Source organism: Apteryx rowi, unplaced genomic scaffold (genome assembly GCF_003343035.1).
Source record: "Apteryx rowi isolate R43461 unplaced genomic scaffold, aptRow1 scaffold_31, whole genome shotgun sequence".
NCBI lineage: Eukaryota > Metazoa > Chordata > Aves > Apterygiformes > Apterygidae > Apteryx > Apteryx rowi.
Window position 1 is genome coordinate 1,020,585 of NW_020449530.1, and position 25,391 is coordinate 1,045,975.

The 25,391-nt window shown below is 39.9% G+C and overlaps 1 protein-coding gene across 7 annotated transcripts in view; it reads right to left on the reverse strand.

Moving 5' to 3' along the window:
• Positions 1-25,391, reverse strand: part of CALD1 (caldesmon 1) — a 197,610-nt gene that overhangs the window by 15,507 nt on the left and 156,712 nt on the right. For 3 of the 7 annotated variants that reach the window (XM_026070397.1, XM_026070395.1, XM_026070396.1), the window contains exons 4-8: positions 16,710-16,856; positions 13,959-15,057; positions 8,004-8,152; positions 3,160-3,412; positions 1,134-1,274 (exon numbers count right to left, since the gene is read on the reverse strand). In XM_026070397.1, the coding sequence (XP_025926182.1) occupies positions 1,134-1,274; positions 3,160-3,412; positions 8,004-8,152; positions 13,959-15,057; positions 16,710-16,856 (1,789 nt within the window). Of the gene's footprint in view, positions 1-1,133; positions 1,275-3,159; positions 3,413-8,003; positions 8,153-13,219; positions 13,304-13,958; positions 15,058-16,709; positions 16,857-25,391 lie in introns of all 7 variants that reach the window. The other 4 variants (XM_026070401.1, XM_026070398.1, XM_026070400.1 and 1 more) reach the window with 3 other exon arrangements.

The window sequence follows — 25,391 nt, forward strand, 5'->3', positions numbered from 1 at the left end:
TAGGAAAGAATCGTGCACCTTGGCAACCTTCATTTACAGCTGTATATATTCTGTCCTCAAATTTGTGACTCAAATGGTCTGAGAAGTCAAAGCCAAGTTCAGTCAGAAGTATTTAGCCACCACATTTTGCTGGAATCTGATCCAAAATACTCTAGAGCCAAAGCTGCACATCAGTTCAAAACAAAGGTCTGTGAATACAAATATCATTCTGACCAAACGCAGTTTGTAGCTTATGCATTGCCCTTCCTAACTCCCAGGAGGTTCACTTCATGGCCCAACTCCAGCTCTGACTTGATAACGTCCTGCCTGGTTCTCTTCCCTTCCTAGTGTCCACTAAGGTGCCTTTTTTTGACAGACATATTGGATTCTTAGCTGACTAATGACTCAAAGTGAGAAAAGAAAAACATAGCTGAAAATGATGAATAGAGGTCTGTAGTTTGAGTTTGAACTGAGAAAGTGACTGGAATGAATACCAAAACAAAATTCCCAGTAATTTCCGTAGGGCCAGGATTTTTCTTGCATACTAAAAGGCCATTTTAATGAGTTATCTGAGCTCCAGTGTCATATAGGCCACAGAAGGCCACTTAGCAATTCCTGCAGCAAAGGTAGGGGGTTCTTTCTGTTATTTAAGAAAATGCAGTCGAGCCCAGTACTTCTAGATGTGATTTTTAGGAGCATTAGACGTAAGCTAGACCTCCCATATGGGACAGTTTGAAATAATCTGGCAAGAAAAGAAGTAATTGTGCATGCCCAAGAAGAGAGGGAATATTTGTGATTTTTCCCTACTCCAGTTCACAAAACACTCCTATAATAAATTAACATTGCAAATCAGTACAGTAATACTGCTTTAAGTTTCCAAAATAATGTCCTCTTGCAAGTGAAGATCCTTTTCTGACATTTTTGATCAAGAACAACAAGTAACTCTCAGCCCAGACTGTATTTTTAGAAAGGACTGCTGATTTTCAATCATCCCTGTGTATGAAATCTTTCAGCTGAAGGTTTTAGGCTAAGGCCTGTTTCAGAGCAATGTCCTGGGCCTGATTTCAAGTATTTCCACACTACTTGGGTGTTTGGTTTGGACTACAATCCTCATTACTTTGTATGTACTATGTAGAAGTTAGTGGAGAGATTACCTTGAGAGATGAACCTTTAGGACTGAAACATTTAAATGGCTTCTTGTCATCAGCTACACCATCTTCTGGCATCTTTTGACGTTTTTCAGCAGCTTCAGCCCTTCTCCTCTCAATTTCTTCCTTCAGTCTCCTCTTTTCCTCCTAAAAAAAGTGTGAATGGTCATTTCTCCTTTCAGAAACTGTCACCACCACAGGGCTCTGCAGTCCTGCAGACTTTTGCCAAATTTTCCAAGAATAGTTTTTCACACCAGCCAGAAATTCCAGGCACCTAACTGAAATCTGGTAATACATTAATGCTAATCCATCACAGTATTAAGTAAGTAAGTGGGGAAGACAGCTACTCTATGCTGCCTTAATTTCTCCTCACAGTGAGGTCACCAAATTAATTGCATGTAGTGCCACCTAAAGAGAGAACAAAGCATATCTATAAAAATGCTGTTTCATTAAGGACTGGATTTTAGAATCTACATGTTATGTTTTCACAGTGTTATACACAGTTTAAAAACATTAAAGAATACTTTTAAACATCCTGTAAGTCCACACATTGATAGAAGCAGGTTTTCAAGAGAACCAATCAGTTTGCCCAAATTCCCATTTGTCCAAACAGGTATAAAAATCAGAAACGCCCATGGTCTCATTTTGTTTCTCAAATTCACTTTCTTTGTACCCTAATGAACCATCTTTGTACCCTAATGTAGCATCTCTGTACTGTTCGTCTCTCCCCCTGCTCTCGGGGTTGCTGTGCCAATCACATGTAGATGGAAAAATCAGTAGATGCCCAAAGCAGTGAAGATGAAATGCTTACAGTTTTCCTTCCAAAGAGATAACAGGAATTTTCACTTCCTCAGTTACCAGTCAAACTGGAAGTCCTCAAAGAACAACCACTGTTAGTGCTGGTAAACTGAATCTTTTCTTGTACAGCAAGGCATTGTACAATCTCAGCTTCTACTGAGATATCCTGTAAGGAACTTAGTACATTAAAGCAATTGGYGTTCAGCTGCTAAATGCTATTATTATTCATCCACCAAAATTATATTTGTTTTCCAAACAACTTAGATTCCTAAATGATGCACCAGAGATTTGAAAATCCTATTTATACAGTCCCTTGGCAGAAGAAGCACATGCAAACAGATGTGCTTGGGTACTCAATATTTAAATAGACAAGAATAACTTCCTAATGAGATCTAGCCCATCATTACTATATAAAACATTAGCATTCCAGCTCATCTGCAGTGGACAAATTTCTACCGTRCCCTTTGTAATTCATGCTGCACAAGTCAAAAAGACATCCCAAATAAATTAAGAGCTATGTGGCTATAACACTGCACCGAAAATTTTCCATGCCTCAAAAAAAAAGAAATTCCCCACTTCCACAGATGAAATCCTGGCTTATGAAGACATTATTAGAGCCTTGTCTTCCCCTCAGGCTAGAACTGCAATTTTTCTTTCTACCTCGATGGATGAGCGTTTTACCTCAAGTCCTCACTAGAGCACCTATAGGATATGGTCATTTGGTATCAAATATGCCATGCCTTCAGCTAAATCTGAAGGTCAGAAAAATGGAGCAATTTTAATGCCAGGAAGTATATTTGAAATCGGGGTCCACTGTGACAGACCACCTCCTGACACACAGTAAGAAACAGCCCTGCCTGAAAGAAGGCACAACCAAAAGAGAGGCCCCAGATACAGAACRCAATCTGAAGCAAAGTCACTGGACCAGTTCCCCACGTAACCCTGCAACAATGTCAGATCCAAGAATGAGAAGCACATTTTGGCCTGTACGGTCTGGTTTGGTCTCACCCTCCTTGTCACCCGGTGTTTCCTCACCTATAAGCAAGTCTCACAGGGCCTTATTCTGCTCTTTTGTTAAATATGGACTCGCTCCGTGTCCAGCCCCACTGACTTCTTTGCCTAAAGGTGTCTGTACAGGCACTGCTGTAGAGATCTATCATCTAATGTAAGACCAGTGGAAGCAAAGTAAAAACAGGTGATTAAAACCAGGGTCCAATACTTGTTTTACACTTACCTCCTCTCTGGCTTTTCTCTCAGCCTCCTCCTGCTTCTTCTTCTGCTCCTCTTCCTCAAGGACCTTCCGTCGCTCCTCCCGCTTTTTCTTCAGTTCCTCCAGCTCCACGGCTGCCTCTTGCTGCTTCTCCTTCAGCTTCTCAAACTCCTCGCTCTCATTCTCGCCTCGGCGACGGCGCAGCTCTTCTAACCGCTTTCCAGCTTCGGGCTGAGGCCCCCGCTTTGCCTCCTCGGACCCTTTCAAATTGGAGCGGCTGGGAAAGGAAGGAAAGGAAAGCTCATGTACCACAGGTTGTCCCTTCCTGGCTAGAATCACCCGCTGGCCAACAACACAACAACCTGGCACACGAAGATACTGCCCTTGTAAGATCTTTTGCTTCTTCCCAACTTCCTACAACAGGCCCAAAGCATTTTTATCAGGAATTAAGTAGGCTGAAATATTTAGAGTCTCATACACTTATGAGTGCAGGAGTTGTACCACATTGTCTTAGAACTCAAGTCACCTCCAGTTTTGGCACGGTTCAACAACTGAGCTTGAAATATTTAACATCTCATGTAACTTCTGTAAGAGGTACCTTACTTCATCACCATCTATATGGTATATAAACTGTTACAGTTTCACACTTCTGCTCTATAGTTTGTGTACAGAGGCTACACTTCCAAAAACTTATTACACTTGGCGTAGAAAACACAGCAATGGAAAACAATAATTAATTCCTCTCTGTCAGTTTTAAATAAGACATATTTACATATTAAAAACCCATAGCAAAAATATTGTACCATGTTCTGTATACTAAAAGATGCACTAACCCTTTTCTTTATAAGGCAAATGTCTTTTTCTAACAGGATTATATAAAACAAGACAAGTATCTTTGGGGAGCGAACAAGATACATGACTTGGGGAAGCCAGAAGGAGACAAGAGAGGGGAGARAGAGAGAATCTTATAGCTTCACCAGTACAATGTTCCTATCTCATCTAAAGCACCTATCACTTGGACTTTTCTAGCTTGTATGAATAGAGAGGCTCATTGGCTCTTTTGCTGATATTTTCCAGGGAAAGTATGACTTTTTCTTAAGAAACTGGAAATTATTTTTTAATGGCAACTTTCCAGAGGAGAAAATGAGAAGTTTTCCAACCAGCTCTACTACATATGAGATGGAAAGAAAGAATACAACAAAAATTAAAAAATTAGAAATTGCTCATGCATACTTTTGCTCGTGCATACTTTTAAGAGCGTCAAATAGTATTGCCTGGCTATATAATTACCACACCAGTCTTTTGATAAGTGTCTGCTAAGTGTGTTTATTATTACTGCTGGCAAAGAGATAGGCACCTAAAAAGCATCAGTGTGGTATTCACAAGAGACAGGAAAGGAATATGCATGGATTTTTTAAAAACTTTCTGCTCTGTTCTGAAAGCTTTCAGAGAAGCTGGATACTAATGACTTCAGTAATAGAACTAGAGTATTACAGAATTTAATACAGCAAGATTGTACAAATCAGGATTTCCAATAGTAATATTAACTCGTAGAGCTCATCACTGGGCTCATCATATTAGAGATAACAAATAACATTAAAACCAAGTATCATAAATCTGCAATACAGTGAATCATACTCGGTTCTCCACTTCATTCAGATAGATCCCTCACCAGCACAGAAAATCACTAACTCCATTGGGGTTAATCATCTAAAACAGGTTGTAGAATTGGAGCTGAATTATCTGTGGTTTCAAAATCACATTAGGATCTACTAATACAGATTCCTCTGCCCCTACATTTTGTTACTGACTTGGATGAAACTCTGTACTAGCTGGGCAGAATGCCTGATTTGGGAACTGTATTATTAAAAAACACATGGCAAAACAGCAAAAGCAAATTATTATTGCTGTGGGAATCTCAGCTTTTGTTCTTCATCTGAGTAAGTTTGGCAAGGATCTGATACTTATTTTATAATGTGTTTACTTCATTTTAGAACGTCTTTCCTGTGTAAGAGTGTAATATCACAAAGCAAAGCTAAAGAAAGAAAATCTCCTAGACCTCTGTGAATTTCTGTATCCCTAGCATGTTTTCATATCTGATTTTCTAACCTAGAGTTACAGGTACATTGTTTGTATCTCCCTAATATCACCTTATCACAATCCTTTTCTGTTCTAGGCCCTATTCTTGAATATTTTTGCAGTATAGTTAACCTATTAAAGTAAACCCACAAGGTTACCCTCCACCATAAGCGTCATGTCAATGTGCACTGTCACTAACAGGGCTTTCTTCATGTAGCAATGTCTAATTAAAGAAGGGAACTCATACACCTTTTTAAAACAAAAGGTATATACAATTAACTAAAGCACTGCTAGAAAATGTTGGAAACTCTATTTTAAATTCCAGTGAACCCATTTGAAAACAAAATGAGGGCCCATACTTGAGGTATGATGTATGATCTGGGGTGTACAGCATCAAATACCTCAGACCCAGTTTGCAGAAATGTCTAGAACCCAAATGCTCCATGAGCCTAAGTATCTAAGGATCCAATTCCTCTGTCTTGCACAGACCATGAGAAATCCCTGGCTGTTTTCAGACTTTCCTCCTGCTTCGCTGCAGGGTTGCAGCCTCTGCAACAAACAACCCCTGCAACCTCACTGACTTTTGTTCTTGCTCTCTGAAGTCTGTGTTGTCAGCCCATCCACACCTGCAAGATCGAGGCCCAAACAAGATATAACAGGTCATTTCTGACAGACGTAATGATATTGTTGGCAAGGGCGAACACTCAGCCCTCAAAAATTAAGAGTACTAACATTCGCCAAGATTCTCTTAACAAATTGCTGCTCTATTTTATATTGGTACACGAGAAGGGTTAATCCTCACTGACTTCAGTATAGACAACTTCAATGAAATAAACAGAGCTACTCTCAGCTTTCAACTGATATAAGCAAAAGATAGAATCTAGTCTTAATATTTCTCTTTGGAGAATCAAGTGACTATTTTGTCCTCCTTACAAAGAATATTTTCGTCCACGTATATCTACTCCTAGTTTACTTTACTCTCGTGCAACATGCTGGACTTCCCCTGCTGGTTCTGCAGAATCTGAAGTAGGAAACAATTACTGGCAGTAATTCTCCTTATTCTCCTCCACCTCCCAAACTCCTTTGTTTTTAACAGCTTCTGGGAATCGCTGCTCCCTATTGTCGATATTGAGAAATTAGTATTGAGATACTGGGTGGAGGAAGAGTTTCATAAGCGCCTCTTTGGTGCTAAGAAATGAAGTTGGCTGTCAGCTTTCAGACAAGGAGGAAAAGGAAAAAAGTGGTTTGTGGGAGCCAAAAATGTCAGAACAATGTGAAGAATGTGTTACATCATAGGATTTTTGCAGCCCTGTATGAAAATGAGGAGGAAGGCAGGTGGGAGGGGAGATGGGAAAGGGAAGCAATAAAATACATTTTTTTATATAATTCTTGTATTGACTAAAGTGGTCAAATGAGACTCAGCAGATTTTTCTTTAGTCTCCACTACCCTATTTTATTCTCATCCTCGCCATTTAGAATTAGCCAAGGCTTTCTTACTTGCATCTGATATGTTCATGTAAAAACAAGAAAAAAGATGGTTCCAAGAAAAGCCTTGGGTTAGACACCCTTCTTCACATATTTGGGAAATAATCGAAGAAAAACAGAAAAAGAAAAAAAGAGTGAAAACTCAAATCTACATGTTGCCACTAAAGTCTATCTCCCACAGGAAGCAAAACAAATGAAAACACAACAAAAATATTTTTAGAAAACTGTTCTCCTATTATTGATGATGTGACCCAAGTCAAGATACAAGACAGTTCTGAGCAAGACTGATTTCCTGCTCTTCCATCTCTACGCTGTCTGACTTTGTCTGTCTTTTGGCCTTAGGTCCGGGTGTCTCCAGGGACTTTTGAACTGCATTTTATTTTGAGAAAGTTTGCTTTTCCCGGAAGAATCACAAGGGGAATGCTGAGATACAACAGCAAAACCCATCTGCCATACAGAGATTTTAAAAAGTGCCTGCAGAGCTTAACCTGTTCTTTGCCTGTGTCAATGTAAAAGAGGGAGAGAGGTGCAGAAGGAAAAAATGAACTTTTCTAATTTGTTCATTCCTATGCCTTTGCTAAAAGGAAGAACTTCTGCTCTGCTTCATGTATCCCCCATTAGCATGCAGAATCTCTTCTTAATAAGCTTTTCACTAGCAATTTGTTACCTTCATTGGATTCCCCACTATAGCCATAAGGCCAGTATTTCCTTGAACAAATCAAACTTTGCTGGTGCTTATAAAAGGATTAAAAAACAGAACATTATGGCTGGCAGAGGTTTTCACCTAGCTGAATAGTCACTTTGTAGAGAGGCCATTACTTTCAAGGCTTTCCATAATAAACAATCAAGGGATACTGCTCTACGTTGATCATGCAGAGTCTGATTAAATTCAGGCGTGTAATTGGAAATAGGTTATTTAAGTACAGGTAGACATCTCATTTGAAAAATAAGAGAACTGGGCTATGGTCAGTCTTGGCATCTGTGTATACATTTAAAAGAAATGTCCTTCAAGGAAGGAAAACCCCAGCAAAGCAAAAATAAGATATTCATCTCTACAGAGGGAATGAGGCTGTTATTTATGCCTGCTTTGTGTACCGCATTTGTCACCGCAACGTTGTGGGAGCACTTCTTTAGAAAATAGCCCAAGACCCTTAATTCATGCCTAACAACCCAATGAATATTAGAGCTTCTGCTGCAGTTGCAACCTAAATTTTATACTAAGCTGCTAAAAGGATATTAACAGAGATGCAGAGAAGGCCACCTGCTCTGCTATAACATAAACCCAATATTCATTTGGAACTTACCTAAAAGCATTCTCAGTAGGTTTAAGTTTGTGGGCAGGGAGTTCACGTTCTCCATTCTGTGCCTTTGGTTCAGGAAATCCTTTCTTACGATCCCAGATACTTTTAATTTCCTCCTTAGGTGCTTTGTCTTTACCCTTGTCATCTTTTATCTGCTCAGGAGATATTGTAAGTCACAGAAAAAAAATCACAGTGAGGCTTTCTAAATAATAGCTGAGGAATTTCTTGGTGTTAATGTTTAACCAAGCACTGTCTTCAAAATGCTTATGTACTTTATGGCAGAGGTAGTCTGCAAAGCTCTAAAATATGATCAACCATCACCCTGCCTTCCAGCTGTGAATTAAAGATGAAAGCATCTGAAACCCTCCGTGTTCTGTTAAAGTTTGTTTGGCCATGGGACTACCATGCCACACCACTTCATTCTGCAACTGCACCTTCCCAAGGCACCCTGATCCTTCTCTCCCCCACTGGAGCACTATTCACCTGTTGCCTATTAACATCCTGGGCTGCAAACTCCTTGGGACTAGGCTTGTTGTTACAGTCTTTGCAGAAGGCTTAGGGCATTGAGCAATAAAAATAACACATAACCTTCAGTGATTTCCAAGATGGCTGGACAAAGTTAGTGCATGCCAGTTCAGTTCAGCAGCACAGCATGGGAGTGCTACCAAAATGGATCTAGCATTTCCAGTGTCACAACAGGTGGATACTTTGATATTACAAGTATAGTGGCCAGGAGACAAAATGATCTTTACATCAGCATAAAAGTTGCTCTAACCAAAAGCACAATTCTGCCAGGTGCCAATCATGGATGGTGTTATCAGGCATGAATATTTAATCCTAGGAAGAAGAAAATATTCTAAGCAAGAATTCTCCCTTCCCTTACAAAGCTTTGCTGTATATTTTTTGATAGCAATCAAGCATACTTAGTGCATGGATTCACACTCCAATATACCAACAGAGTTATGGGCTTGAAGTATTTATCAGTGTCACAGATGGCCTGATCCCAGCACACTGAATCATGGCCAGATGCTGACAAGAAGTAAAGGATACAGACTGATTTGAATTCTTTGTCCTGCAAGCAGAATTATTCCTACTAAGCAAGTTAGTTGGAATATCAGCCTAAATAAACTTTCAACAGCAGCACATGAAACAAACATTTACCCAAAAAATCTCTCTCTCTCTCTTCTTTTTTTAATATGCTCTACCATGTTGGAGGAAGATTCTAGTGGGCAAGAAAGAAATATTTTCTGTGAAAAATTCATCTGAAGACCTTTATAAAAAGATACTTTTGTGTCTTGGAAGCCTATTGCCATCCCATTTCCCAACTACAAAAAGAACTTCGGTAACAATTTTGTCTAGAACACAACTGTTTTTATGGTGCTCCCTTCTGCTCCTAGTAATACAAAACCAACCCCCCCCCCCCACACACACACACACACTGTAAATCACAGTTATTTCTATCCTTCCTCAACAAAGAGGAACTTCTGGGGATGCAAAATCTACACCAATAAGGGACGACTTCAGAGTCTTCAAGTCAAAATCCTCATGAGGAGTTGTTTTAAGCTGCTGAATGAAGTCCCAGTATCAGCTCTGACTTTATCTGGGTCCAGTTTGTTTATTCACAGAAATTTATATGACAGACAATGCCAAGGAGGCACGCATTACTGGCCAGTAATAGGGGTTTACTCAATCTGAGCAAGTTTGCCACTGGTTGGACACAACCCACCGAGAAGTTTGCTCTGTCCTGCAAACAGGCAGCAGCCGTGCAAAACTTCCCCACACCATCCTGCCAAGGACCGTTAGTTATGACCTAGCAGAATCACTCCGGCGGACAAGAGGGGAGTTCAATTTCCATGACTGTGCATTCTTTGGCCATGATGCTGTGACGGCTAGCAAACAAGGCCGGTATCGCGAGCAGCCTCAGCAATGGTTTTCTGTTCTCTAGGAGCTGGTCTGAGACAACCCATTCTATTCATCAAGTCTAATGAATGCCATTGGACAGCAAAGTCTTTTGGACGCTCCCAAATCTGGGCCAGATTCTAACTAGTGACATATTCACAGTGTAAAGCTCTGCTGCCTGTTAGCAATCTCCTCAACCTTCAAACCCAGTGAGTGTGATACTGAGACTGGAGATGTTGATTGTTGCAACATTTCAAATGCCAGGATGTCTATGTCGGAATTTTGAGAGCATAGGATTTCCTTTGCTGAGATTTTCATCAAGATCTTTCTAAGTCTCTTTAGAAGGCCAATACTTCCAGCTGCCTGATGTATTGAARTCCACTGGGGAAGGTCATATCTCTTACATCTTAAATGAAATCACTGAGAAAACTAATATTAAAACAATATAGTTTAAAAATTAATAGGTTAGGAAATAACATTTCAGAAGGCAGCAGGATTTATGGTTGCATGTGTGCATTTGAGAAAACCATTATATAACTTGGCTTCTTTATTCAAAAGGATGAATAGAAACATTTCACAGCTTTAGGGCCCAATTCTGCTCCTACTAATTTTAATGCCAAAACAGTGATTGATTTGCACAGAAGCAGAAACCATTTTTTGCCATTCCAAAGGAAGGCCACCAAAAAAGTATCTTCCTCTGTCTCAGTGTTTCACTGAATTAGAGGTTAATCCAGCTTCTGCTGAATTTAATGAAAAGGACCACCTGACTCCAGCTGGAATGGATGGATGCTATTACCTGAATAGAAAACAGCCTACATCCTCCCTCAAATCTTGACCCTCAAATCAAAATAGAACATAACCAAAAGTTTTTTTGATGCTTAGCTAATTTGTGATTTCATTTATGTGTATGTTAATCTTTCTCTGTATTGCTTCTTTCCTGTTTAGGATTTTTTTAATCCTTGAGAGTCAAGTTTCCAAAACTAGAGTTTGAACACCTTCAGACTGCAGTGAATCAATTACTGAGATTGTATCCATTTGACAAATTTGATTCCGGATTTGGGTGCAGTTTCTTAGTGTCTTAAAAGCTGTAGGCATCTGGGTCTAGCTAGGGCTTCCATTTGGAGCCAACTAATATACCCAAATACCATGAGAAAAGCAACTGTTGCAGCACGTCTAGCCAAACTGGAAGCAGGAAATACCAGGAGTCTCACATCATGAGAAAGTTTGCTCTTATGAGCTTTCCAGGACAGTTTTGAGAACCCAAAATTGTGGGGCAGTTCAGAAAAGGAGATGAATTTTGTTTGCTAATTTGATTAAAACCTAAACTTTGAGGGCCAGATTCTGGTCACAATAAGAAAGGATATACTCTTATGTTGCATAATTACAGAAGCACAAATCTGGTTATGTAAAGACATGGTATTCCTTTAGGATCTTGTTCAATATACACTGCCATCCTCTTAACTGCATATACAGTTGAAAAAAAGGCCTTGTTGAATTTGTATGTACTTGAAGGGGGGAAAGATGGGAGCCTGATCTCCTTGACTTTGTTTGCAGTCTGAGATTGTCATTTTTCCTTCCCAAGGCAGGAAGGAACAACAGAGATTTTCAAAAATGACTAATCATTCTGAATGCTTATTTTGATACACATACTTTTCAGCACACAGATATTCAGCATTGTACCAAAAATGGGGGACTCTTAAATTGTCTCAACTTGAGCATCCAAGAATAGAAGTATTAAAATCACTAGTCACTTTTAAAAGTCTTACCAATTTCCTGGAAGAATCCAGTCTTGTGGGCATGGTTTAAAAGGATGATGGGAGCTCCAGAGAGAGTTGAGCAAGCTCCACATAAACACAAGCAAGACAACCGCATCTCAAGCGTCCCCCTCCACCTCCCCATCAATGTTTGTGGTTATATTACAGCCTCCTTTTTAAAGTTACTTGTAATATTCAAAAATTTTCTGTAACAGTGAGTATTACAGGCTGATTTTGCTGTACGAAGTTTCTCACACAACCCATCTCTAAATTTTTGCACAGCTTCTTCTTCTAGTTTCATAATCAGGGGAGTTTAGAGTAGAGCAACTGTTAAGTTTTTCTAAAGCAGTGTTCTTAAGCATCTACATTAGCTCTCATTCAATTTTTCCCCTTTCCAGAGTAAATTTTTCTAGTTTTGCCAGTCTCTTTCTCTGTTTGTTAGGTACCTTTCTTCTAACCATCTTCATCACTTCGTTTGCCTTTTCAATCTCACCTGTACCTTACTCAAGAAACACGCTGGACAATCAAGTCAGACAACTGTACATAAAACCTCATGACAGGATTTGCCTTCTCCTCCCCCTGAGGATGAGCTAAGCATTTATAGCCTGTTGTGAATTAATTGAGCTGTTTTCCAACAGAGGACACAGGACTGGACCCCCTGCTGCTGTTCCCACATAGCAGCAGAGCCTCCAGCCCTCAGGGCTCCACAGCAGTTGCACAGGCAGCAAGCTGACCCTTACCAAATCTCAATGCTGTGGATCTCCTGAAGCCACTCAGACTCTGATGAACCCAAATGAGTCCAAACCTGCAAGGTCTTGCCCAACTCACTGTCTGATTAGAATCGGTGGATATTTTGAAACCTGCTGCATCAAATTGATAGCACAGTTGCTATATAACATTGAACGTGGCTCCCTGCTTGCCAGCTGCAATCTGAAGAGTAAATGGTTCCCAAATCTTATTTACTTACCATACAGTAAAACACCATGGCACCAGCTCCTGTGTTTACAGTGGAAATGCAATGCAGTAAATTTTGTAGAATTTCTCTTCAAAACAAAAGAAGAATCTTGGGTATGCACGGTTTATATCATAGGACATTGCAGTTTTGGGGAAAATCATTAGTTAAGGCAGTCAGGTGGCCAAAGGGACCTAGATTATTATTATTATTATTATGAGAGTAGGTCTCAGTCACAGGGAAAAAGTTCACAGTAAAGTGGGAGGAAACTAGGGAAGATGATTAGTTGACACAGTCCTGAAAAATCTATCCCTAGAGTCCAAACCATCCTTGTGTTACTGACTGAACCAAGTTTCACTGAAGTATTTGTTCTAATTATGACAAACAGGACTTGCTTCTAAGGCCTCAAAAGAACAAAACACTTAAACTTATACTTAATGTTAAGCACATAAGTAGCTTCATCCCTAATTATTTCAGCAGGATTACCCATGTTCTCAAAGTGAGGCACATGCTTAAGTACTTTGCTGAACAAGCAACTTTCAGTTATAGGGACCTTTTTTATTTTCTTATCTCAAGTTTCCTTACAACATCTAAATCAAAGGTTTAAATGTTACCTGATCTTTTTTGGAAGTAGGTCGAAGCTTCTCATCTGGTACCTTTTCCTTTTGAACTTCCACTTTAACCTCTTTTTCTTCCCCCTTTGTTTTTGGGTTTTTTAATAATTTTTTAAGATGAACACATCATTCTATGAGCATCCCTTTGCACCTGTGTTTTGCCACACCATGCTCACGTACCAGTACAGTGTGCATCCACATCTCCTCCATAAGCTGCTGTGCCACATCTCCATGTGCAGCCATGCTCCCTCCCTCCTCTCCAAGAGCTTCCATTCCCCCGCCTCGGCCTTCCTCCCTCGCGCAGCATCATGCTCACAAGTCCCAGCAGAGAGAGTCCTCATTTATGATTGCACTTAACATACATGTTCCTTACACTGAGCTTACTAGGTGCTCATATATTTTGTGTCAATTTGTGCCTGCTCCAACCTCATGTGTACTGCATTAGGCCAGCTTACAGCAACTGAGAAGGATGGCAGCAAAAAAACATGCAGAGATCTGAACATGCAAGGTTTTCTCTGTACGATGCAGTTAGGTCAGGTGTGTTGCATACTGCATTATTGATAAGCAGAAATAAGGAGCTTTAGTTTAAAAAAGAGAGAGCAAGAGAGAGCATGAATATTAGTCATTTAAATGCAGGAGTAGAACTGTGAGGAAATTCCAATCCAATCTTTTTTTTTCTTGCATTACATTTCTCACAAACCACAGGTGTCTTTGTTTTGGTGCAAAATGTTTACTGTACCTGTTTTCTTAGGAAAGCTGCTTTAGGTTTTTCCTCTTGTACTTTCTTCTCTTTTACCTGTTTATCTTCTATTTTCTTTTCTTCCATTTTTTTCTCTTCTACCTTTTTTTTTTCCTTTAATTTCTCTGCTTCTAACTTAGCCTTTTCTTCAGCTGCCCTCTTTTCTTCTTCTGCCTTAGCCCTTGCTCTTTCCTCAGCAGCCCTCTTCTCCTCTTCTGCCTTAGCCCTTGCTCTTTCCTCTGCTGCCCTCTTCTCCTCTTCTGCCTTAGCGCTCTCTCTTTCCTCTGCTGCCCTCTTCTCTTCTGCCTTAGCTCTCTCTCTTTCCTCAGCTGCCCTCTTTTCTTCTTCTGCCTTAGCCCTCTCTCTTTCCTCAGCTGCCCTCTTTTCTTCCTCTGCTTTCTGTTTTTCTTCAGCTGCCCCCTTTTCTTCCTCTGCTTTTAACCTCTCCCTTTCTTCTGCCTCAAGTTTCTCCCTTTCTTCTGCTTTCTTCCTTTCTTCCTCAGTCTTTTCCTTTTCTTCATTTCTAAGCTTATCTACAGCATCAGTTATATCCACAGCCTCTTCTCCTCCCTTCTGCTCCCCTTCCAGCACAGCACTGGTGTCATTCTCTGTTTTGTGTTCCTCTGCATTTACAGCTAGAGTTTTTGCTTCTCCTGACTCTTCTTTATCTATGGGTTTTTCTATTGTCACATCTACCTGATTTTCCTCTACAGGTACCTCCTTTGGCTTCTCCTCCTGTACCTCCTCTTTGTCTTTTTCTTCTTTTTTTTCCTCTTCTTCCCCATCTTGCCTCCAGTTGTTCCTTTGGTGTGACTTGGTAATCGTTTCCGTTTCTTCAATCTCATAGCGTCCTCGGCGCGTTTCAACCTTTTCCTCTATCCCTATGGTCTCGTTTTCTTCCACACTGTTTACTTCTTTCCTGCTTGGTAGTGACAAGCTCCCATCTGTGATCGTTGGATCAAATTCCTTTTGACGTTCCAGGGCTTCCTGAAGACGTTTTTGGCGTCTCTCCTCCCTTCTTGCCAGTCTCTCCAAGAATGCAGCATCGTCATCTGTTCCACCTGTGGTTGAAGTAGGTTTGGTTTCCTCTTCCGCCACGCTACATAAAAGCGACAACTTTGCATTAAAAAAACCTTTCTAACAAGGTATGCACTTAGCTGTTTCTAGAAAAAAAGCTTACTGTAACATCATTCCATAGTGTGAAAACAGAATAGGTTACATACTTCAAAATTTAGCAAACTGGTTCTGGGGATTAATTTTGGCATTCCTACACATATAGGAATGTGAGGTTTCACAATGTCAGAACCTGAAAAGGTTCCCTTCCAGCCATGCTCCAAGAGCCACTGAAGTCCTGGGGCACTGGACTGGTCCCTGATGCTTGGAACAGCTGAAATATAAAGAGCCCTGAAAAATTCATCCTCCCATTCTGCACCTGGCAACAGAATACTTGGAAGACCTCAACTTGTTTTAAGGACCCCTTCCTTCAGCTTGGCCTGATGCATAAAAATTCTTTGTCTTATTCACAAAGGTCCTCCTACCAGGCAAAATCTTTGAAGATGCTACTCAAGCACGACACTCCCTGACTTCAGTGACCTTCTCTAGCACTGAGAAAGTAGCTACTCCTGTTCAGCAGCATCCACAGACAGTCCATCATGGGATAACCTGGTAATTTACAGTGAGGTGCAGTTGTGATTGTCTGCAGAAGGACATGTATCCCTTTAGAAAATGCTGTGAATCCAGCACCAAATTTTAAACATACCACTTAACACACTGGTAGGTACAAGAACTGGATCTCGCTCTCAGTCTCTGAAAGTTTTTTGACTTCTTCAAAATTCAGCTAGTTCTCCTATGTTTAGGTTTCCTCCCTCTTTCTAATTGTTTTTACTATATACTGGAAAAAGATTATCATCTGCAATCAAGTGTTGCCGCTTTTTTGTCTATATCCATTCTGCTTGTATTTAATAGAATGCTACTTGAGCTTAGTATTTGATTTACTAGCTTGGTATCACAAGGCATATTTCTGGTCTCTTCTATCAAATGTTATGTCTACTGGACATGTGGATATATTATTTGTGAATATGTGAAACTGAACAAATGACAGACAGACTAGAAGGCCGGTTCTGCCCTCCCAGTTTGCAACAAATAGCATCTCACTCCATAAGCTTTTCTGTTGTTTATAGCTGTATAAGCCTCACAATGCCAGATGTGACTCGATGCTTAGCTCTCACATCCAGCACCTCCCATTCATATTTCATCTGCAACTTGAGTCCTGGGGGACTACCATTCCTATGTGCCCTTGTGGGACATGACACCACAGCCCCTGTAAGCCAGATTCCTGAACTTTCTCCTCTGTCCATTTATAGTCATGACAAAAGATGGACTACGTGGAGGTTTGTGGAGCCAGATCCAGAGTACTACGGCCTATCCACAGAGCAGACACATGCATGCCTGAGAGAATCTACCAGCAGGATGCATCGGAGGTATTTCCCCTCATGAGTGCCAACCAAGTTATCCCATAAACTGCCCTGAGCACAGTTAGTAAGTAAATAAGGGAATGGGTCATGCCCAGTCTTAGTAATATTCCCACTCAGCTGTGGTTTGGTACTCCTCACAGTGTTTGGTCCTCATCAGAGCGAGGCTGGCCAAACCTGGAACTCAAGATTTAAGCAGTAGAACAGAGCCCTTCAAAGTACATCTCTCCTTTGAACAAAAATATCATTGACTCATCAGTAAATCACATTAAAGGTTTACCTGTTTTGGGCATTAACTTCTGATCTCTCTGTTACTTCTCCTGATAGATCACCCTCTTCCTTTTGCCGCAGCCTCTCCTGTCGAGCCCGTCGGCGACGTTCTCTGGCAGCTTCTTCCTCATCGTCATCGTTTCTCTGGTAGGACAACCTGCAACAGAGCATTAGGGAGAGACAAATAAAGGGGCTGCAGAGTGTAGGACAGTGTCACTGTAAAACTACAAAAAGGATTTGACCCAGGCTCAGTTAGTGTGGCCACTCCATGTTTTGGAGCTCAGTTTTGTTCTCCTTTTCAAAAATGAACATGACAAAATAGTCATAGTGAAGGCAGCTGCCACACTGCACTGTCAGTTTGCTCTTGGAAGGTACCAAGAGCATAAAACCCCAGCTCTACAGCTAAGCAAACATCCTGCTAGACTGCATCATGATTCTGCCAGAGTGTACACAACACTGTTTGAGCAGACTATCACTCAAGCCCATGTAACTGAAACTGGTCACAGCTGAGCAGCCTTTCATTAGCCTCCACCAAATATAACACCCTTAACATGGTGACATTATACTAAAAAYGAAAGACAGAAAAGCAGGAACATATAAGTACGACAATGCTTCTCTCAGTGCTCAGTTTTGAGTGCCAAACATCTGACAACTACAAAAGTTTTGTAAGCCCGAAGCCCTGCCAGGCCAAATCATACAAGATCTCCACTGTGATGAAAGCCTACAGCTGAGAGCCTATTGTGTTCATCTAACACAGCAGATGATTACAATTAGTTTCATCCTACTTGAAAAAGAAAGCAAGATATTACAATCCTAATAATCCCGTGGCCCATTCAAATCTTTGCTGAGGTTCATTATTACTGTATGAGATAAAGGGAAAGGCCTGCATTCCTGTTATTTTTTTGTGCAGGGAAAGGGAAACAGGACGCTAACATGTGCCAAACCCAATCAGGGCATTCATTTATTTTGCTTCCAGCAGTGTTCTGATATACGATGGTTAAGAAGTCACCCTTCCTTATAAAGTCACCCATTTTAGCTAGCTGTACCGCAATGCACATAGAAAAGAGCTCTGCACRTAGTCAAAGCAAGCACTATTAAAGCCTGTGTTTCAATGAATATTTTAACATTAAAAGCAACAAAAACATTTTGATTTAGTCATAAATCGGACTGTCTGGGTCCAAACCTCTCCCATTGCCTTCTTCTGGTACTTGTACATAGGCACTGCTTTCCTTTGCTGAAAAAAGGGTGAAAGTATAGATTCATCAGAGATGCAGTTATCTCAATTTTCTTTTAAGATTAAAAATGGAAGTTAAAAACCCAGCGTGGCTGAGGGTAAAGCTTAGCGACTTGCCAGAGCTTGAACAGCATTTTCATCCTGTACAACTTCTCTTGGCCTTAGCGCTCTGAGGCTTTGATTTGCTATTTCCATGTTCCACTTCAAGAGCTTGTAACTTTTTTCCTTGTACAAAATAGTATCCCTCAAAGAGAATGAAAACCATGAGCAGAATGACAGTGAAGCATTGTGCTAGGGAAAGGGGGAAGAAAGGGAGAAGAAAAATTAAAAGCACTACAGGTGAGCCAGGGAAGGCAAGGAAAAATACTTTCCGTCATTTCTAAATAATTTAAACAGGGATCAACAATTCATTCAGGTCTAGAACAGAAAGCATATGAATACAACAATAAACTAATGTGGTCTCTAATCTGCAGAAAAAAGAGACTCTGGAATAAAAATGCATTGGCAAACTGATCATAGAAGGCCCACTCATTAGTAAGACATTCTGGCTGCAAGAAGCCTATGATCTCTTTAGTTCTGAACTCCACATGTGAGGGCACAGGACCTTTGCTTTTAGCCTGTGGCGGCTGGATAATGGCCATGAGTGACTCAGTTCCCACCACCTATGGCTCAGGGGTTGTCTTTGCGGTGAGACCAGAGGAGGATGAAGTAGTTTATCCTACTGTCTGCATCCACACAGAACATTCCTAGACAGCACAGACAACAACCATTTTTAAAAACCTTTTTAAAACTACCAGCTGTTCAGAAAACTAAAAAAGGGGACCAAAAACCTGTAAGCAGAAAACTCCCACCAAATGATACCCATTAAATAAGTTGAATAAAACCGATATATATTTCCTGTCCTTGGACACTTATCACATAAATCCTCTGTTAAGAAAGCTGACAGTCTTTCTCAAAGTCCTTTTAAGCATATCCACCGCTTCACTGCACATGATAGGGGTTTCCTACAGCAAACAAGCACACCAGTTATGGGCCCTATCCATAATGATCATCTTAAGTATTCAGTTTTGTTCACCAGTATAAATGCCTGACACATCCACAATATATGATGGAAATGGCAATATCAATAACTAATAACTGTTTTATATTTCTGTATCATATTTTCTCTAAAATTACCTTAAACCACTTCCCAGACTGTATTTCTAAGGGCTGCTTTACTTGCCTCAGAAATGCAAGCTTTCCTGGAACAGACCTGAATAGTCCTCATACACTAACTGTGATAAAAACAGTAAGACAAGCTGAAATACAGGGTCGGGTTGACTGATGTTAATTAACAGGCTAAGGAGCATGCTGTGAGCAAATTGATAGCAGGACCACTTATGAAGAGGTTCAGCATAGGTACTTTAACTGCCATTGACTTTCCATGAGAAATTCAGTCATAGGAAAGACAGCGCAAGTTAGACAACTGCCATTTCTACCCATGAAAAGTATGCTCTTCTGACTATGATGTTCCTAAGCTATCTTAGAAGCCTCTTCCTTCTGTGTTGCCTAAGGAAGCAAACTAATTTCACCTAGAAAATAAAACACAGGCAAGCACATGAGTTCACACCCACTCCACTGTACATTCATTCATTTTGTGTTACAAGAAGATTCACACTCACTCCTGTGCTCTCCCACTGTTATAGCTCTCCCTAGCTATATGTCACAAGCAAAATCAATTTGGGAGCTCTTCAGAGTACTTCTGCTACTCACTCATGTCTTTGAGCTTTCATTACACCCAGACAAATAATACACAAATAATAAAGTACAAGGCCAAAACTTCAACTCTGTTTATCAGACAGATGGAAATCTAATGATCCATGCTGGCCGGTGGTGTTTCTCACCCTTGCAGAACAGYCTTGCTGCCCAGCATGCGATATACACCCCGCAACTAAATTAAACTAACCTTATATCCATTTGTCACCTTCCGCATAACTGTACAAAGTCTTTGCAGGCAAGTGTCTCRCTACAGTTAGCTGTTCCAGCTATCTCAAGCAATGAGAGAACAGCATGATGTCAAAGAGGTATGCCAAGCCTTCTGATACATGATACCTCTTATTAACTATTCAGATGAAAAGAAGATGACTTGGAAACCATCCTCCACCTTGCTACCAAAGATAACATGCTCTTGATCTAACATGCAAAAAAAGAAAAAAAAAGAAAAAAGTAGATTGTTGGCTGCTTCTCCTGTTACCCCCTTCATGTTTCTGACATGGGAAAAGACAGTGTAACCTGTGTGTGTTGTTGATAAGTCCTTCTGGTAAAGCATTAGCGCCAAAGTCTATCATATTCTGCATGCAGCACAACTCAAATACAGGAGACCAAGCATTGCATGTATCCGGCAGGACATTTCCCACCATGCTAGGTAGGAATAACAAGTTGCAACAGATATTCTAGCCAATCGAGTGGGCAGGATAATTTTACAGCTCCAGGAGTGAAATCCCAAACCTGTTGAAGTCAACAACAAATCTTCTGATTATTTCAATAAGCTCAAAACATTATCCTCAGGCTGGATGTAGAAACTCTACAGACTAGAACTGTAGGTAACTGTTGGACTGGGAATACAAGCAATGAGGCTATCTATCACAGAATTTGTTCTGAGAGATTCTGCGCCCTATGAATTTTATGTTGAGCATTAAATCTAGATAAAGTTATAACCCAGCAAGAAACTTGGTAACGGCTAGAATGATGATGGGACTGAAACTATTTCATACAATCCAGTTTCAACTGGTTTCCACTTGAAACGACAAATCAGCTCAAACGTTATCTGAGGCACTTTGGCTTTAGAGTTTCTTGCCTAATATTATTACATTACTGTTATTGTCTGAGTTATGACAGCACTGAAGTTTCCTGACCAAATTCAGAGGCCTGCTACAGTAGGCATTTTATAAATATATGAGAAAATCTGGTCTCTGTTCTAAACAATTTGTATTCTGATTAAAGAGAAACTTAATAATCTGCAGAACTACCTGCCCTCCATCATTTGTACACTAAACCTGATGTTTCTGAATTCTTTTTCATTTTTGACAATGAAAATAAAAAGATCAACTATCATGTAGCCCAACATACAACAAAGCATACACAGAACTGTCCCCCAACACATATTTCAACTAAATGCAATTGTACCTATAAAGCAAGCACTTTCCAGCACACCTTTGTTATCAGGAAGCCTTTACGGTCTGCGTGCTACATATATTACAGATTGATTTTCTCTGTGGTCCAGTCCAAGAAATGAGATCACTCATCCTGTTATCAAACTACTGCATCTCTACTTGCAGCCTAACCTATTTCTCAGATCTTCACCCTTCATTACCTAACCCCACAACAGTTGAAGTGACATCTGTTGATCTGCACATCTCCAAATTCATGGCAGAAGGAGGACGTCAATATAATGTTCTTGATGACACAGTTCATTGGCAGATTCAGTCTATAGAAGCTGCATTTATTGGTCTTCTGTGCTCTCATAAAGCCTATCTATTTACTCAGGCTCTTCCTGAAGGGATGGGTGGTGCGAGGATGGACTCAGTTATAAAACACACTGGGGAGTGCTCTTTGTGTCACTGTTGATGTTCAGTCAAATTTTATTTATGATTACATATGTTTTTAATCTTTTTATTGTTCATGCAATTTGTGTTATGATAGGCACACATACTTCAAAATGCGAATACAAACAACTGATCAATCTTCACCTCCAAAACATAACAAATGTTCACACTTCTGAAGATTATGTCCCTGTCAAGGTTTATTTGTCAAATGTCAGCTGTATTTCACTCAAGTCATATCTAAAAATGTGGTGAATGGTGGTGGGGGGGAGTCAGTTGTGGGGAAAACTAATTCTTCTAATCATTCCTCCATGATTCAGCAACAGTTGCCAGGATTCTCTCAGACCTGCTCAAGAAGATTCATTTTTATGAGGGAACAAGCAGAATTTCAGTCCAAAACATTCATGTTTCAAAAAGATGTAGTGAGTGAAAACAGAGGATTATGCTGGAGACATGCAGACATGCCACCGCAGTTCTCAGTCCAACATTGTGCATGAATGTTGTTATTAACACCCATATTTTTCACATAATTCTCAATTTGACATGCACTCTTTTTTTTCACATTGAATGTAGGAGAGACAAATGGATAAAATTAACCAATGGCTGAAAATTAAATCCAGACAAATTAAAACTGGAAATGAAGCATATTTTTTTCACAGTGAGGGTGATTAAATATACCAGAAATGGTGAAATAGCCATCTCTTGCATCTCCACATTAAGATGGATACCTTTCTGGGATTACAGACACAACTTGTGAATTTCCATTATTTCTTTAAGATTAGATGATACTGTGGCACCTTCTGGACTTAAACACTAAAGTCTTCCATTTACAGAGGGTATATGCCTTCTCACTCTGCTCACAGCTTCTCTCTCACACAATTTTTTTTTAATCTTCTCAATAATATATTCTCTGGAACTACACAAACTGTATTTTCTCAGTGGGCAAATTATCTGCAGAATGTATCCACATAGTTATCCAGGAAAAATGAAAAGATTGACACTTTTTGATGTATTCTGTTCTCATTTATATAATTTTATACTATGGATTTCTCATATCCTTACTCATTTTTCCTAGCTCCAAAGAGTTCAAGGGAATTTTTTTTCTAACGAGAAACCACTTATTCAGTGGGTTAGCAGAAAACATTCTTTCTGTCAGTTTGGGCACTCTTAATTTCCTACTGTTACTTTAGAAGCCTACTTTGCCCTGATTTTAAGCCTTGATCTAAAATACTGAAAACGTTAAATAACACGTATCTTAACAACTAAAATTTTGTTTCATCTGAGCAAAATCCACAGATGATTTACATTAGTTAAGGATCTGGCCCTGAAAATATGACTGTTGCTTTTTTTGCATGACAGAAGAGCTAAGTATGAGAAACAAAAGGTCTTCCCTGAGGTCCAGCTTGCATACATTCTTCTTTGATGTTTCTTTTTCTTTGACGTTTTTGACAGTTAAAGCTTTGTTTACAGGTAAGGAAACACTAGGCGCCCTCCCTTTAACAATTGGATTCTAAAAGTTGTGAGCAGCATACATGGGACAATAAAGCATAAAAAAGTGATGCGCAAGCCAATAATCGCAAAGGAAAATGACTCCATGTTGATGTTAATGCTACTTGGTGACTACCAAGTAATTCATGCCAAAAGTAGCCAAGGATTTTATTTCCTTGCGGAAGATTGCACTCATGCCTCTAGGGTAGATCCTGACTTCCAAAATTAGTGGGGTCTATTCAAAATGCCTGTTTCAGTTCAGTAGCGGCACAGGGTTTCCAATGCCTTGTCTACTTTCTTGCAGCCTTCTGTTCATGGCAACACTGTTGTTCTGGTTTTAGATTCAAGCCCTAAAACCTAAGCCTTGTAGTTACAGCCAGGATGTAATATCACTGCATCACTCTGTACAAAGGCAGAATGACTCATGCACGCGCCTATGTTTTTTCTTCATGGCTGAAAACTGATGATCTGTTTCATAATATGAAATGCAAGCAGATTCTCCAACCACATTCAAACAACTCTGGTAAATTGCTTCAGCAATACCTCAGAGTACCTCAGCATAAATCGCACGCAGGGCCGCTAACATGAAGGGTAAAAACCTTCAGCTACTGAAACAATGTCAAATTTGCCTCCAACATATATTATATTTAGATAAAAGCGCTTGCTGGAAATGTCCCAGGGAAAAGCATGTAATTCTCTCAATATGTGAAGTCTGTAATGCCTTGCAGTTTTACTTCATCCACAATAGATTTGACATTGACCAGTCAGGGAGCAATGAAGTATATTTAACCTGTTTTAATTTAGAAGTGTCATGTGAAAGAAAAAAAAAAAAGCAACTGGACAGAAAACAATAAATGGCNTATATTTAACCTGTTTTAATTTAGAAGTGTCATGTGAAAGAAAAAAAAAAAAGCAACTGGACAGAAAACAATAAATGGCCAAGCACCTTCTAACTAATAACTATTACTTTTTTACYGCTTTCCTTGAAGCTCAGTGGAATTCACCCAGAAATCTGTTTCTCTGGCAGATGACAAACACGCAAAGAAGTGTACAAAACAAGCTTACTTTTTCAAACTTAAAAAAGTGGGAGCAAAAACCAACTATTGTGCATACCACTGTGGTTGATGTGGTATTTCTTGACTCTGTAGCAAATTGCTTTCTACTTGCTGCCACCACCTCCAGTTTCTAGTGCTTTATTGCAAATAAAATCCAAAATCATTTATGCCACATCCTTACCCAGTAATATTTCAGGCATATGACTGTTGAGAATAATAGGCATTTTGCCTAGCTGAGGCATAAGCAAGGACTTACAGGATTCGCCCCAGCATATACAATCCACAATTGCTACAAAGCCAAGTCATAAATTTTATTTCTTGTGGTTTCGGGCCCCTGTATTCAATAAGGCTTTCAAGGCACTTTTATACCTCAAATTGCTAGCTTACCAAATGTATATAAAATTAAGACCTAACTCCTCCTCTTTTTTTTTTTATTTCATTGCAAACAAAACTCCACCTGAAATGACTGAGAGACTTACTTAAAAATGATGAAGGACACTAGGATTTATAACTTAAAAAAGATCCCATAGGTATTGAAAATTTTGGTCTTTCAAGGAAATATGTAAAAGATTTGAGGAGCCAAACCTACATTTTCTTACAGACACCTTTAGGCAAACTGACATCTCAAATGTGTTAAGCTCAAACTATAAAGCTCTAGTTCCTCCAAACATCTTTCTTAATCCTTACAAGATTCAAGTCATCATCTGTGACAACTATCAGAAATCTTAAAAAAAGATGTGGGGAAGGGAAGAGAAGTATTCTTGTTTTGGGGGCTGTTAAACAACGCCAGTGAGGTAGCTGTAGGCAGGGACGCATACCCCACCGGGCAGACTTGGGGGGATCTGCAGCAAAGTGCACAGGGAGCTCTGTAGCGATATGGGGAGGAACCTGAACAGGACACAGAGTGCAAGTACATTTTTCATGGCCAACAGCAATTTTTTATATAAAAATATATATGCGTGTGTGTGTCTGTACATGTATGTATATGTATGTATGTGTATAAATTCTCAGCAATGGAGCTGAGAAACAGTTCATCTTTGTATTTAAAAAATAAAAGGACTCGCATCATGTGCAGGATAGTTTTTCCTCCACAGGCTGGAGTGGAAACTGTGCTGTCATTAGGAAGCAGAGCTTTATCTTTTATCCAAGCACAACAGTTATAAAGCATTTCAAGAGAATTCCCAATTACTGTTGTTCAGTTTCCCTATATCTATAGCAGTGCAAGTCTTCTGATGTCACCACCTCCCTTTAAATGCATGAGTGTTATTGTTGAATGAAACCCTATCTCCTGCAGCTTCGCCTCCCAAAAATGCAATTCTATCAAACTTGCAGAA